Source organism: Bombus vancouverensis, chromosome 2 (genome assembly GCF_051014615.1).
Source record: "Bombus vancouverensis nearcticus chromosome 2, iyBomVanc1_principal, whole genome shotgun sequence".
NCBI lineage: Eukaryota > Metazoa > Arthropoda > Insecta > Hymenoptera > Apidae > Bombus > Bombus vancouverensis.
Genome location: NC_134912.1, coordinates 15947046 through 15963671, shown reverse-complemented (window position 1 = coordinate 15963671; position 16626 = coordinate 15947046). Strand labels below are relative to the sequence as shown.

General features: G+C 36.1%; 2 protein-coding genes across 5 annotated transcripts in view; one reads left to right on the top strand and one right to left on the bottom strand.

The window, feature by feature from the left end:
* LOC117162847 (neurotrimin) overlaps positions 1 to 16626 on the top strand; it is a 476077-nt gene that overhangs the window by 266501 nt on the left and 192950 nt on the right. The window lies entirely within an intron of this gene.
* LOC117162846 (uncharacterized) lies at positions 4212 to 5837 on the bottom strand. The gene has a single exon (XM_033344840.2). It carries the CDS (start codon positions 5712 to 5714, stop codon positions 4497 to 4499), a length of 1218 nt encoding a protein of 405 aa, XP_033200731.1. The 5' UTR covers positions 5715 to 5837; the 3' UTR covers positions 4212 to 4496.

The window sequence follows — 16626 nt, the reverse complement described above, 5'->3', positions numbered from 1 at the left end:
ATTATGTAAATCAAATCAGTTCCCATCATGATGTAATTTTTTTACCATTTTCCATGAGAACGGTTCTCAACGTCAATTTTGCGATCGATTGTAACAGATCTCCACCGACCCAAACGAGCTGCAAAATAAATCTATGATAATCAAGGTCGATCATTTTTTTATACCCTCTCCATATTTGACTCATGCATTGCCGTTACTTTTAATGGAAACTAGCGTAGATCAATGTTTTGCAATTTGACGCAAATCGCTAGTTGCTTAAAGAAGAAAAATAATTAGTGTTTTAATATTTCTAACCTTTGTCGAATTCAATATGCAAGAATTATATCGTAATTTTCAAAATATGTATTCGCGTGTGCCATTAGATGGAAGGTTGTCCGCGATTTACCACGGTACATGTCAATTATCGGAGCGTTTTGTAATTTCGAAATTGATCGAGTGGTTTGCATACGCTCAATCAACGTTGAAAGTGCGTATAATTATAACAGATCGTCGCGGGTGCGTTATTTTCTGTACATATTGTTATCTATTTAGTCACGTTAAAGGGTTAATGAATATATTATTAAGTGAATTTGCAATTTTAAGCAATTTAGTTAATTATCGTGACCCATCATGCAGGATAAAGCTCTTTAAATTTTAATCATGTTCCTTCTAATAATAAGCAAACGAAGCTAATAAGATAACGTTAAGTCTTTATTGCGTTAGTCTTTATCGTATCTTTGACTTATTTTAATAGATGTTACCTTTGAGACACTAAATACCGATTTGTAAATCAAAGATAAAAGCAACATGATACATATTTTTTTGACACATTTCCGTGTCGTAGAAGTGACGTACGTCAATAAAGCTATCCCAGGGAAACACGATTGGTTTACGTTCTGACGGTGAGAGCGACACATGGATTCCATCTGAATTTCAAGTCGAGATTTCCGATAGTCTACATTTCAGTACGACATGAATTCCCTTTCCTATTTAATTCACTATTTCCCTATTTTGATTTCATTTCGTTGGAATCTCAAATTTTTACATTAATTTTTATAACAAATTTTATTTTATCATAATTTCTATCAATTACAATTTAAACGAAACTCTTTTTTTTATTAAAATGTCGTATCTACGTATCTTGATTAAGGAAGGTAAAGTAATTATTCGATCGACTTCGAAAATCGATGGACAATTGTGGAAAAATGTATACTTAAGCGTGGTACAATTTCTAATTAATAATACAATCAAGACAATGTTTATTGTTCCAATAAAAACTCGTATGCATTGAAAATATGAAAAAACTCTTGTTTGGCTTTTATATTACGGTAGAAAAGTAAAATATAAAAGGTGTCTCATTTCAATAATTATAAGCGGCACTGTATATTTATATGAAGATTGATTTGTTTTTAAAATTACTTGATTCCTCTACAAAGAATTGTTAATTGGAGATCAAAGCAACCCGGAAATTTAAATAATTGTTATTCCCGTAAAATTTAAACGTCACATATTTCGTCTAATTAAATTAACTACGTGTATTGCTTCTTCCATACACCTTAAAATTTGTCAAACGTATTTCGTAAACATAATAATTTCATGCAATTATCATTGAAATTGAGATACGACAGTGTAACATTATTATTCGTATGTGATTAAATATTCTGTCACATTTCATGAAATTCGACAATAGTGTTACATGAGAGTCAAGGAAAGATATAAATTATTGATGTGTAAGTACTTACTTACTATTGCTCTAACCTTGACTCGGTTGGATTGATGTAGTAGTTTCTTGCGTTGAATATGCGTAAACGTAATAAAAGATCATTAATGTGGTAACGTAAATGTAAATAGAAGAACAAGCACTCTTTGTGAGATTTTAAGATAGATAAGCTGACATATTTCACATTATCACGCAACCATCATAATTTCTATTCGTACGTATCTTCAAATATCTTTTTTTTGAAAGTAACAAAACGCTTATGTCATACGTGTCGTTCTCTCTTGTATCATGTGATTAAACATGTTACAAGACACAATACATCCGCTTGACAATTATACATCATTAAATGCAGAGTGTGTTCTCATGCTACCGTATAGAAACTTCAATTAGTAGCGTTTGAAACGCGTAAAATATCAAGTTTGCATACGGAAAATGTAATTTCAGTGATTCTGCGCATCGTAAAATATTCCTCTAATACCAGAAGTTCTCAACCAATGATACGCGAATTTAATTTAAAAGCTATTCTTTAATCGACCTTTCCATTAAAATAAATAAAACTCAAATAAATCAAATTTCTGGATAAAAGAGAGATTTCGGAGACATTTCACAAAGACCGGATGAATTTTCCATAACATTTCGCACGGCGTGCTTGCTATACAATAACAATAACAATAAACCAGATCGCTTAAGGATCAAACTTAATGCTATAAATATCAAATTGTAGATAACAAATTTGAGAAAAACATTTAACTGAAAGGTACGACATTCCAACAGAAAAAGGTATCCTCTATGAAGTACATCAACCGATTTCTGAATGTCACAGTATGCATTTGTTCGAACAGTAGTTTACACGAATCTTCTTCGAGAAATTGTATAATTTCCCTGCTACAGTCTGCACTTTTAGTACCCGTTAATCATCTGCTACGTAACCAGCTCTAACGACATTCTACGAATCCAACAATCATTCTCCTTATTTTCCACGATTCCTGGGATATCGAAGGTAACCTCCCGTAGGTCGCGTGTTTCAGGACCGTTTCCAAGCTAAAAGTATTCCTGCAAGTTCTCCTAGCAAGTTCCAGTCCCTCGTTTCCTCTTCCGGCCGTGAAGACACGCGGCCGCGCGTGGAACCGCCGCGACGAACAAAATTTAACGGGCTTAAAATTCAGGTTAGAGCGTAAGTGAATTTCCCGAGAGAGACAGGGCTGTCAGTCCTCGGCGAAATATATGGAAATGACAAAGTTTTTCCGCGCGTCACGGAGTGCCTCTATTTGAAAGGCAGATCCGTACTTGCATATAGGCGAAAGAATAATTTCGCGCATCGTCCCCGCTGCCTCGTGTCTACGAGCTTTATTTCGCTGGATATGTACATCGCATACCTATATGACGCCCGGTATACGCGTGCACTCTTCTAAACCAGCCTTTTACCCGCGTTGTTGCACCCGTTTTCCATCCGTGTATTCCTATGAAAAAAAGCTCTGGCCGCTTATCTCTCGACAAATTTTCCGATACCGGTTCATTATGAAAAACGTTAATTGCGCGTATCACGGATTGCCGATTATTTTCAGATGGATTTTACAGGGATTTGAAGGATTAATGTTTTTGATAATTTCAAATGTATATAATGTTAGCGTTAATGATAGCGGATTTGGTGGATTATTTTCTAAAGGATTGACACAAAATGAGAATTTATCAGAGTGAACGATACATGTATGTACAGTTATAATATATAGTATATATAGTAGTTATTCGGTGATGTTTTATATATGTGATAGAGTGGATTATGAAGGTTTTTGCTATATACTGTGAGCAGTACAAGATATCAAAAGCGTAATCTTTGAAGGATTAAGTTCCTGGAAATTTCAATTGTATAATGTTTGATTGTATTGGTTTAAAGGATGGATTATCTTGAAGAGATCGATAATTGTACGTAGAACGAGATTTTGAAAGGACGTACTGTTATAATATATACACATAAACGTACATATGTACCGATTCATGCTGTTTATGTGATATGTATGATAGTGATTGGATAGTGATTATGTGTTTCATATGGACGATAAATACCAGATGTGTATTATAAATATTTTAGTATACAATGTACAGTGCGAAAGTATTACCATTATTTTTATAAACACACTTTATATATGTTCCAAAATTTTTATAAATATATCAGGCACGTTCTATAAAACATTTTGAAATTTTACTTGCAGTTAATATCTCGTAACATTTATATACACTTTCGAATTTCTTTCCAACTTTATCAACATTATCTCCGTATAATTTCAAACATTTTACATAATGCGCATAAGGAATCTATAAATTATATCGCCCTTCATTTTTTAGTTATAATGAAATTACGCTGATTAACATCCGTAAAATATCGCCTAGTACTCCTGCGAATATGTTTTGCCAGTGAACATTAGAAAATTAATATTTACGTACTGATTATTCGTTGCACGATGTAAAAGAGATGAAAAAGGTAAAAAAGAAGGATAATTAATGATACGCTTCGTACAAAGAACATATCTTATATTTTACATTTCTATGATATTTTTTACAATAACTTCGCTCTTATTTATAGATTCTGCAACTGCTATATACATTTCAAATTTCAAACAATAAAATTTGACTCTTCAACAAATCGTCCAAAATTATAAAACTTAACAATATCCAATATTCAATTATAAAATTCGTGATTAAAATTTTAGTAATAATAAAAATTGCATTTGTTTGGTTTTATTGATTTATAAAAGCGTGGATTCTGTTGATCGTAACTAGTGTAACAAATACTGATCATTTACAGCACATAATCCAGACACCCAAACTCATTTAATTTCAGCAACATATTCGCCAAAATTTCATTAATTTCATCTCCACCTAAGTGATGCAACGTTTCTATCCACTCTGACATGTCCATTTGATCGAAGTCTTCCAGTCCTTTATCAGACTTTCCCATCACCATAGGTAGGAAAAACGCGGCAATGAAAAATCCAAACAGACCTTTCTTCTTATAATCCTCGTAGAAAGCCTCGAACGGATACTGTTCACAGTCCATATCATTCTCCTTAAGACACTGTATCAAAGAGTCATGATAGGCTTTCAAAACATTATCCAACATATTTTTGTCGATATCCTTCGCGCAATGCAGACATACGAACGTAGACAGATCCAAAATCGGCGATCCATACCGTATTAATGCGAAATCGATAAACATAGTTTTCAGTTTATCGTTTTCGTTTTTGAACAACGTGTTATTTATCGTGAAGTCGCCATGACATAGCGTGGCGAGAGGTTCCTCGACTTCGACAAATTTCAGAATCAAATCCTCATACACGTTCTCTAATCGAGCTTCGAGCTTGTCACAGAATTGTTTATCGTGGCCTTGCTTTCGAAGGTAGTCGAGCCACCTGGTCGCAGTTTCATTGAATACATCACTCATAATGGTGCCTGGGTAGAACCTAACTTCCTGGATACCGTTCACGAAATCGAAGAATTCTTCCTTATGATTCTTCTTTATCGCGTACGCTCTCGCGTGGAACCTTGCGATTTCTCGAAACGCAGCTATAGTATATACCAGAGGTATATCGTTTTTCCATTTGCACAAGCTGTAACCTCGCTGAGTAATTACATTCTCTAGGACGATCACCGAATTGAAAGAGTCATCCTGTTCAACGTAAACACAACGAGGCAGTTGATCGTAATACTTGGCGTACTTTTTGTAGAACAATATCTCGTTGTGGAACTGTTCGTTCAATTTCATCATTTCTCGTAAATGGCTCAACGATGACGGTATCTTTATCACAACGCTGTTCGATGTTTCCTTCTCTTCGTCGTCATTGTTGGCAGTCGAGTTAGAGACGATATTGACGAAGAATAAACTCGACACGAAGAAGGAGTCGTTAGGAGTGGATACTTCGTATCGTATATCATTGAAATTTTTGCCGAGATTCGTGGTTATCTTGCCGACCAGAGGATCTAACCAGGCGTGACAATCCTTCGTTTGCTCGCACATCATGGCATCACCAATTAGCAACGAATATCGCGACGATTGCTCGAGTTCCTTTTAATTACAGTTACGATCGTAGACTGACGATGACAACGACCATCGCAACTGAGAGTCAACTATCATCTCGTATACACCGATAACATTGACTATGTGACGAAACGAGGCACGAGAGGTAGAGTGGGAGACGTAGAGTACAGGCCATGATATAGCGAATCTCTCACATTGAGGAAGTAAAGACTCATTCATAGTCACACGATACTTCGGCAAAGCCGTGATAATATTCCTAGAAAAAGAGTGGTAGTGATGGAGTCAAGTACGTTGCAAGTAGGTTCGATCATTAACTGATTGAAATTAGTTAAATTAATTAAATTGTCCAATGCAGTACTCTTTGCATTTTTCAAGATATGTTGAAATACTTGAAGCTTCCTGTGTTTTTTAACTTTTAAATAAAATTGTATTGTACAGGCTTATACGAAATAGTTTAAATTAAGTGAAGAAAAGCATAAATGCATGAAGCAAATGGTAAAACTTTTCTTTAACAATAGAGTATTCTCGGTATGTTCACATTGTCATTTTAACTGAAACAAAAATAATATAAGTATTTCAAAAGATAAGAAGTAATACTTTCAAGTACACTTGTATGCAAATGCGACAGATTCGAACGCTATATAAATACTTTGGGTAATAAAAAGTGCTTGCAAAATGCCTCTTGCATCAAGCACTGATCGAATAAATTTGAAACTATAGAAATTAGATAGAGAAATTTAATTAAATAGAAAATATACAAATTCTCCATTTACTTGAATTAATTTTTATCGGCTATCATTCTTAATCATGAGGAATTCTTAATTATGAGGGATCAAAGATGCAAAAATGTAATGTGTGATATAAAATACTCAAGCATAGTACTTACTCATTATATTCACTCGTTATATTTCTGCTTAAGTTCTTTCTCTTTTGTATTTGTATAAAATATGAATAAACATTCGCAGTCTAGTTAGAAGTGCAAATACCAAAGTAAAATTTATAGGAATCCTTGTCATGTTCGCTGCCTACAATTCTATATAGTTTTCTTCTATTTGTTATAGGAGTTCAACGAGATATTCAATGATTCGATTTGTATCCGTAAGAATTTCGACTCATTAGAATGTATACTTATAAGTTCAACTCATTCAACTCATTCTAAAGTTCAAAACCAGCTTCTGAACATCAAATATTTCGCAACTTACAACGAACGAACTATTGTACTTCACGAGGAGTATCCAGAAATGAACCCTGTATATTGAATTTAATTCGAATTATACGTATGTAAGTTAACATAATGTTGAACTTGATCCCATCACTAGTTGTGATGTAATCAGTTAACTGGAAGTATACTTGGACATAGATTAAATTACGTATGCAATGGTTGTTTGAAAAAAACAAGGCGTGGCTTATTCAATCACATACACTTTATTGCATAATTCACCACTCCCTACTATATTCGACAATAATTCTAAACAATGATTACACGCTATCATATATTTATCGTTCTTAGCATTCTATAACTCGCTGTCATGGTCTTTATGATGATATGCGTGCATGTTGTTTGCACTGTTTTTATGTTTCCTGAATAGGTGTTGTGATTACACTGCAGATATTTATACAAATTCACGCTTTTGTGTACGTAACTAACGAATCTAAAGTAATTGTAAGCAGAATTTTGTTTTCCCTGCAGAATATTATAACGAGTACACTTGGATCTTTTATATATTCTGTGTATTTTTGCATCTACAAATTTCGTATAAACACATAAAAATTCTCAGTCTAGTTATGACTTTATCGCTAACACGACAGATGTTCCTGCCGGTGTTGGAGACTATGTGAAGTATAACGTGTCCGCGTGTAAATTGGATAAGAAGAGAAACTTCTCTGTTAGCTACTTTAGTATGTTCTTTTACGTTCCTGTATGTTTTGAATAATTATAATACAAGTTTTTATAATAGAATTAATTTAGTTTGTAAATATTTAATATTTGATTTATCATTGTGTTCTACATTTAAAATTTGCTGTTCTTTCGTACCGATGTGTATAAACCTTAACGTTGCAATTGATAATTATGCCCACTTAAACTCAACTCTCGTAAATGTTCCAGGAACAAGCATATAGAGAAGAGCGAGAGGAAAATTTAACGTGTGTATGATACAGGAAAAGATGTCATTTTTTAATTTCACATTTTTTAATTTTCTTCAATTCCCAAACTAGTAGAATAAATTCGTAAATTTTATGCAGCTACTTTTGTGACAAAAGCTGTTTCAGATATGGCCAGTAGTTTAGTCAAGTAGCAAATAAAACCGAATTTACACTGTGTGGTTTCATGCTGCAGTTTCACAATGGATGATTCATCGAAAAACATCATTGTCGTCCTCCTCGTTCCATCCGCAATGATTCTCCAAGGTGAATGGTGTAAATTCAGCTTTATTTCTTATTTGACTAAACTATTGAATATTGTCTGAACCAGCCTTAATCTCTAGGCGGCAATGTATTTCAAGGACAGCCAGAATCCGTCCCGATACTCAACCGCAAGCAATCATCTTCGTTTAATTCTGAACCTGTTCTCAGAATCAATCTCTAGGATCTAGACTCAAGGCAATTTCATTTTCTCTCTGTTCTGCCACTTTTTCTCTTACCAAAGGTTCGTTGAGCTCGCGAAGGTGCGACGATCTTGGCAAAAAGAGACCTCAAGAGGAATTTCTCCGAACAACACCGAATAGTGCGCGACAATGAAAGGGAAAGAAACAGGCCGAAAAGGATGATAAAGAAGCGACCAGCGCAACTGGAGCAGGCGGGTGCCACGATCCAGAAAGGCAAGCAGCGCAAAATCGTCTTCTTCGCTCGCGAGATGAAATTAACTGAATTGGCTGCGCACGAGTGGACTCTTCTGACGTTCCAGACAAAACGAAAGCTGCGATACCGCGGGAGAACGTCTCGAGAGAAGACGTTTAGTGGTCTTATTTGTAACTTTGTAATTACGAAGAGTCCTGTGTCAAAAATATGCAACAGTATAGGCACTTCTGAACAATAGCGTACGAAGTACATATGTAACCTTGGTCAACGTTGTTTTTTTATGTGGTTGACGGTTCAAGTACGAGGCTACTCGTCCACATGTCGCGAACCAACGATATCAGGCTCAACTCTGTACCATGTACTTTTTTTTCTTTTTAGCTTCGCATGAAATTTATAAAATTTTTAGGAACCAGTGCGTCCGCCCACTCGCGATATGCGTTTATGAATTTTACATCAAACATAGCAGATTCATGCTTCGTTGACTAATCTGATATTCTAATAAATTATACTTTCGTAATTTGTTTCATCGAGCGTATTTTTCGTCGACATTTGATTTAGAAAAAGTTCACGAGTTAGCAGAGTCGGCCTTCATCTAGCAAATGGCGCAGGTTATTCGTATATACTCGGGTATTTCAACGAAATTGATTACCTTTCTCTGTTCGAATGAAACACGCGAGAAAGCTTTTTCAGTTCGAATAACCACCTGGAGCGATTTCGTCGGAATCGATTGGTCCCCGCATATCTTTCCGCGGTTTAAATAAAATATTCCGCTAAACCTGTTTCCCACTCGAGCTTTCCCACTGCATTTTCCCGAACCATTGATAGAGGTTCTTGCGAGCAACGATAATTTCTGTTCGTCACCCTGTCTGTTATTTTCCCGTTGAAAATTCCGCGAGACATAAAGACGGGTGGTGTTAAGAAGGAATAGCAGCCAGTACTCTTCGGTACAAACCGAGGCAGATTAAATTTCCATTGCAAATTTCATTCGATATGGCTCTTCAGCTACGTGACGATTTACCTCATCCCCTTGAACTGTCTTTCATTTATGCAACGACGAGCTACGTCGTCGAACCTTCAGACACGGAAAATAATACGCGTTAAACTGCTTATCGATCCATCCTCCAGGATGCAGTTCTGTAATAATTGATCAATAGACACTGTATAATGAACTGATTGTTCGATGGATATTGATATAGATATATCGTATAGCCACGAAAGTGTTTGATTATGCCGAGTGTTCAGAATATTTTGTGTAGAATTATTCACAGCGACCGGAGAGAATTATTCGTGCGTGGCAAATATTGGATTTAAATGGCTAATATTCTTGAGCAGTGTACATTTTCAAACGTTTGTCTATCGGTCTGTAATGATTCTTAATTTACAAGAAACGATAGTTCTCGTTACTAGTTTTGAAACTGGTTATAAATATTATAATCCTGAAATTTTATGTCATCTACTGTACTTAGAGTGAATAAATTTCATTTTTCCATAATCTATAAAAAAAGATGTTATTCTTGAAAACAAAGTTCTTATTAATAGGCGAAGTTTAAAGAATTAAAAAATATATTGATAAATTGTTCACGTAACTTTTTTTATGATTTTACATGGAAACTTGAATTACATGTTCTTTAGTACCTGTCCCTGGTATTAAAAATTTTTTTATTTTAATAGGTCTCAGGTCATGCGAAAAAACGCTGAAAAAGGAAGATACCCACTTCACATTTAGCGCTCTGCTTCTACAACGTCACTTTACATTCTCCATATTTCATTATCTTTCATATAACGTTAAATCATGTACATTTAAAACATTTTTATCCCTTCAAACAGCACTTATATAAAATTGAACATACAATTGCTCAAAGGATAAAATTTCGAAATTATTTTCAACCTTCAATCGCGACCGCCTATCACGAACAAAAATCTCAGCACGATAATTCCACGTTTAGTCAGGCCGTTTAATTCCGTGTGCTTTAAGCTTTCAATCACGCTCGCCATTCCGTATTGTATCGATAAAAAGCGGACTTTTAATTGGAGAAAACAATAAAGGAGAAAGGAAAAGCCGGTGTAAAAAAATCCATAGCTCTTGCCAATTTTTCTTACGAATCAATGACCTAGTAAACGAATTAAATTAGTTAGCTGCCATAACGATTTACTTTCTCGGAGAACGAGCGGTAACGAGAACATCCGTTACCTATTAGCGTTACTTGTTCAGAACTAGTCACTCATTAACATAACGAGCATCCTAAAACAGTTCTTGCATCGGTATCTACAACTCAACTGTAAGATTTTTGTGTATTCTAGGTGAAAAATTTCCATTCTTTTTCTGTTTCCATGTTTAATCAACAGATCGAATGAAATGTTTACTTTGAATTAACGAATTTTTGCGTCTCGATGTTCTTTTCAAGATAAAGGCAGAAGAGTCAAATAAAAATATTTGTCGAAGTTTGAGAAGTAAAATTGCACACGGATTGCAAATATTTTCATTTTGATCGATTTTATGGCTGTTTAATCTGGATTGTATGTTTTTCATTGAAACTGTAAACTTTCGAGATTCCGAAATTTGGACAGTTGGAATCGATCCTTTAGGATAATTCTTAGAATAGTTTGAGAACTTAACGAATATTGGAATTCATATATTTGCAAACAATTATATAAATAGTAGTTGCTCTTTCCCTAAAAACGCTTTTTAATTTGACTTAAGTTGATACGTTTCTATTTAACGAACAAGAATTTTTTATACGAGTAGCTGTACCTGAACGTAATGTATCTGTCGAGAAAATCCATGCTCGTTAATCTATCAAGAATTTCTCGCTTTATGATATCTGTATTAATTCTGTGATAATTGTAATATCCACTCTATTCTGTAATAATTATAATATCTGCATAATATCCGTGTTAATTTCCTTTCGAACAGACCAAACAATTAAAAACCGAGCGGATTATTCTGACTTAAACTCAATATAGAACATTATAGAAGGGTCTTTAATTAAATCTAAGCTAGTATATTAAAAAAACAACCTTAATAAGATTTAAATTTTAATTGCACACGAGTACAATTTACATTTAAACGTACGTATGGTTTCTCCGTGTATATAATTTCATAACAAGCTAAACCAAGTTGCAGAAACGATGTGCAATGAACAAGAGAACTCGAAACGTAGAAAACACAGGACGATCTGCTTGAATCCTGAGCATGAATAGAGCCTGTGGCCGTTTGCTTTCCGAAAATCGAAGGATCGATGGCCTGCTGAAAAGAGATAAATATAACGCCGCAACGGAATCATAAATAACGCTATCCGATGCTGGTGGTGCTCCATCTCGTTGTATCACCACCCTCTGGACGTTCTCGGAATCAATACTACTCCAAGTATTTCTATACTCGTAACCGGCAGGATACTCACTTTACCAAGTTCTTGTCATTCTAAATTCTAAATTCGTGAAGACAGAGACGATCGTTCTATCGTTTCGACGTCAGTTGCGAAGTCGAAGAGGAGAAGCGAGAGGAATAAACGGCTAGGGTACGAGGAGGTGGATGTCGTGGTGCTGCCGTCTCCAGATTGTTCCGAGCATATTGTACGGAGGATCGTAGTAAAAAGTTTACGAGCAGACTCGTGAAATAGCCGGAAGTACGACGAAGCCGGTGGAACCGGTTCCGCTCGAGATCGGTGAATAAGAGTGAATGAGAGCGGGGATGCTGGACGGTTGGGAAAAGGGCTTGGAAAAATGTAAAAGGACCGTGTCGATGAATTCCCGTGGCACGGTGGATCAAGCAAAGAAACCCGGTACACCCATTCACGTCCCGTTTTTCTCGATAAATAAGCTCCAGTGTTGGTCGTCATATTTCTTTGTCGCGCCATGGTCTCAAGCAAGACTATCTGGCGGGATCGTGGCGCGCCGTTATTTACGATTCGATGGAAGATTTATCATCGAATTGATTTTCCGCGCGCCCGATTGGATTAATTTTCGCTACGCTTGCTACGCCACGGGCCCGTTGGCTGTTCGTTGTTTCCTTCCGTTCGCTTCTTTCGTTTCCGCCCCAAGCTGCCTGTTGAATCGCCGGTTGCTCCCACTACATCGAACCGCAGCGTCGTCTTGACTACGATTCCCTCTTAGTTCCCGATAATTTATAGACCGACGGGTTAAAGGTTATGGGTTCGGTATGCAGATTCGCACGATGCTGCAGGATTTTGCCGTTGTCTTTTGTCTTGCGAGATTTAAAGCGTTGGAAAAGGTATGCGGTTTTATCGACTACTTGTTGTTGATTGGTTGATACTTCCTGTTGTTTGTAGTAACAATTTTCTAAATTCATAGCATCTACGTTTGTACGAATACGTATTACTATTGTCATTATCTCTATGTTTTATTTCTCGTATTTTTATTTCTTGCTTCAAGAGAAAGAAGTTTCTGCTTGCTTTTTCAAACTATTGTTTCTGAATTTCGTATATTTTCGATATAATTTCAATGTTTATGCATATATAATAGTTTACGTATACGGAGGCGAGAAGCTACACGTGTCCTTAACTTCTTACATTAGACTGTAGTACTTTGATTCACATGTATTCAAAGTTTAATAGCCATTTGCGATAAATCAATTATTTTTGGAAATTATTAAAACGAATTGCTACGGAAGTTAGGTGATACGATGTTATTCGTTCAAAGATGGTATTTCATCATCGAAACAATCTCTTCGAATTTTTCTTATTCCAATCGCGTCTCCGTATCAGTTCAGATACTGAAGATTTGAATATAGCGTATTATATAATTTATTTGGAAAAGTGACAAGTGACAAATACCTTCCATTCTTACAATAATGAATATTATCATTTTAATGCTTCCTTTTTAGAATATTTGAAACAATGAACAATGAAAACAAGAATAGAAAAAGATCATTTTAAATGAAGAAGGTAAAATCCAACCAGTTTTGACTGTACCTATTTGTATCAGAAAAATTCATTTTTTTGCCAGTAATCGTAAAGACAAGCTTGTGAAACGTAATTGGGCATTAAATTCCAAGATGACGCAAGAAGAAGGAACGAGTCGGTGACGTGCAATGTATTTCGGAGGGAATAGTAGAATTTCTCGACTTAAAACCTAGAAATTTGCTTCACCAAATTTGAAAAAAGAGAATCTTTCCGAAAGCAATTAGACATTAATCTTGAACAGAATTTGATACATTTTTTAACTGAATGCTGATGTAACGTTGAGTGACTAATTGATTAACATGCACGATCCATGACCTCGTAATTAAAAAGCAGAAAAATAAAATTATCCGCAAGAGTATGCACATATTGTTCACCTATTACCGTCATAACCATTTCCCCTATCATTAGCAAATATCAACGACCAGTAATAAACTTTCCACTCTCTTAAAATTGGTCACCAGCCGACCGCGTTCACGCTCGAGTACACGGAATTACATACCACGAGTCGGCTCATTTCTATGTCCCCTACCCGGCATATGCTCAATTTCTTGCCGGTAATCGATGTCCCTCGTTAGCGCGGTCGACAATCTTGAGTTCACCAATAACGAAGGGGAAACTCGGGTTCGCCATTGCGCGGGTCTTGTAACGTAACCTGAACCACCCCCACTGGAATTGCAGCGCGTCGGAGGCTCCTAATATCCAGACCAATTTACTTACTTATCGGAGATTGCGCTACGGTCCGAACTTCCATACACACAGACGAAGAAAATACACGCGTAGCAAGTACACGTACATACATTCTTCTTCTAACTCTCCAGGTTTCCCTATAGAAACTCCGGGATCGTTTTTCTACGCGTCTGACGAGATTCAGCCGCAGGGTGGAAACCGGAGAGTTTCAGGGGCAGAGAGTGTTCGGAAGGCGACGCAGCTATCTCGGTTATCTAAGAGACGTTTAAGCAAAAGTTGTGAATTTGAATTTTAAAGCAGACTCCGGGGCCGCTGCTCCGGCAACCAGCTTCCTCCTCTTTCTTCAACCGCCCGTGCCTTGGCTAGATTGAAAGATCCTCCTACGACAGCTCACCCTTCCGACCCCGCTCTTCCTCACGCCCGTCTCGCCACACCGCGTTGCCGTTTCTCTCTGAGCGACACGAATGTTTTACGAGCTGGCTTGAAACCGCGAGCCGTGAAATGAGAGAATTAAGAGGGAGAATCTGTTGCGTGCCAACACACGATGGCCCTGGGGCTTGGAATTTTTAAGTCAGCCTGGTCATGATACTACAGCTCACTTTGTATACTTCGGATTAATAAAAAGACGTAGCGAGGTCGTAAAACTATGTAAACCATGAAGAATCGGCGTCGTTGCTGTCGTTGCACTCGGGGCTGTATGTACATTGCATTCTCTTTCGTAATATGACGTATAATACGATGGAGGGACTTGCTAGGTAATTTCAAGTTTTTTCAGCCGGTACTGGAAATATTATTCTAGTGGCAGGTTGGCTTAAATAAACAAAATATTAATTAGACTACTGACTGCTGTATTTTCTGGCCATCGAATTAGAATTACGTCGAGAAATTTCACTTCTACAGCTGCGATGGATATTCCACGCTCTACTGTGTGTCATAGTAGTATGCACTGTCACATATTACAGCGGTTCTCAAAACTGTTACCATAGATTCTTATTTTCCAATGGAACGTTCTTGTTGTTATCAAATTCTAGATATTATTTTCACAGTGTAAAATTCCTGTGTTATTCATACAAAAGTACTAACGAATGGTACGAATTTAATATATTTAGATTTAATTGATTGGTATATAAATGCCAGAACAAATACGATACCGCGCGAATTCTTTTTGCGATCATTTTATATCAGATAAATACTCGATTGTTTCTCTTACTGCCAAACAGCCATTGTATCGACGAGTATCCTCGTATTCTCAATGGTCAGACAATTCATCGAAATTGAAGATCATTGAAAATGTTCGGTTAATTAGCAGTGCACTTATCATTAAACATCACATCGGCCGAATCTGAAAACAAAAATTAAAATAACGAGCTATTGTAGTAAAATATAAAGGTAGTGAATATGCAGTAATAGGATATCAGCTACTATGAATGCAAAAGGGGAAAACACGAATTAACATGTATTTGTCAAACACCTTAGTAATTAATAAACATTGCTTCTACAATTCGTTTGCGTGTTTCAATTTCACTGAAAAGATGAAAATTGAAAGTTTTGAATGATTCTAATTCGAATATTAGAGAACATGTATATACACACATCATTGAAATTAAGGAACCTTAATTAATAATTCAGGAAATTAAGATACCTAGATTTTATTCAGGTTTTAAAAAAACGAAAGCGTGGCACAAAATAAAGCGTTACATAAATATCGAAAGGAAGGGAAAGGGTGCTAACGATAAAAGAATTCAAACGGAATTCCAAACGTCGTTAATGGCACTTTGTATGCTTGCGTGTGAAACGCGCATTCAAACCACATAACAGGCATCGTCGTTGGCGAGGAAGTACGTTTCGACTGTTTACGAGGCAACAAAATGCTTGAAGAGACGAGTTTTACATATCGAACGGTCGTTCAGCTTTGGAAGTCGAGTTTGTGACTTTTCAGTTCCCTGGGAATTCGGCCTGTGTACCCTCCTCTGCCCGAGCGTATTGCCGATTTGTTTGGTCGTGAAATCGTTGAAGCAACTTTCGGTGTTTAGCAAATTGTTTCTTTCGTTTAAGTTAACTGAACGATGATACTTGGGAAACTTGAAATTGCTAACTAAGCGCACGAAAAAGTATTAATAATTTTTGTAGCAGATATATTTTACCATGTTTCTAAGTCGTCTATTTTGGAATTAGATATTTCACAGCATTGTCGCAACCTCTATTTTGTTAATCATTTTTGATCCTTCATCATATCACGCACTGATAGAATTTACAATCGTATTGCATGTTACTGCGCGTATCAGTTTTCAAAATTTCCAATGAATTCAATAATAGATCAATCATGAGTTTGATAACATTTCATATTCGTATTGTTTCATAACGAAACACGTTCCTGCATTTGCGCAAGACCCATTCCAACGGGGTCCTTTTATTCACTTTTGTTCCCAATCTTTGAATTATAATTTCGTTTCTCCGCGGCGACGTATGTCAAAAGAAACATCATG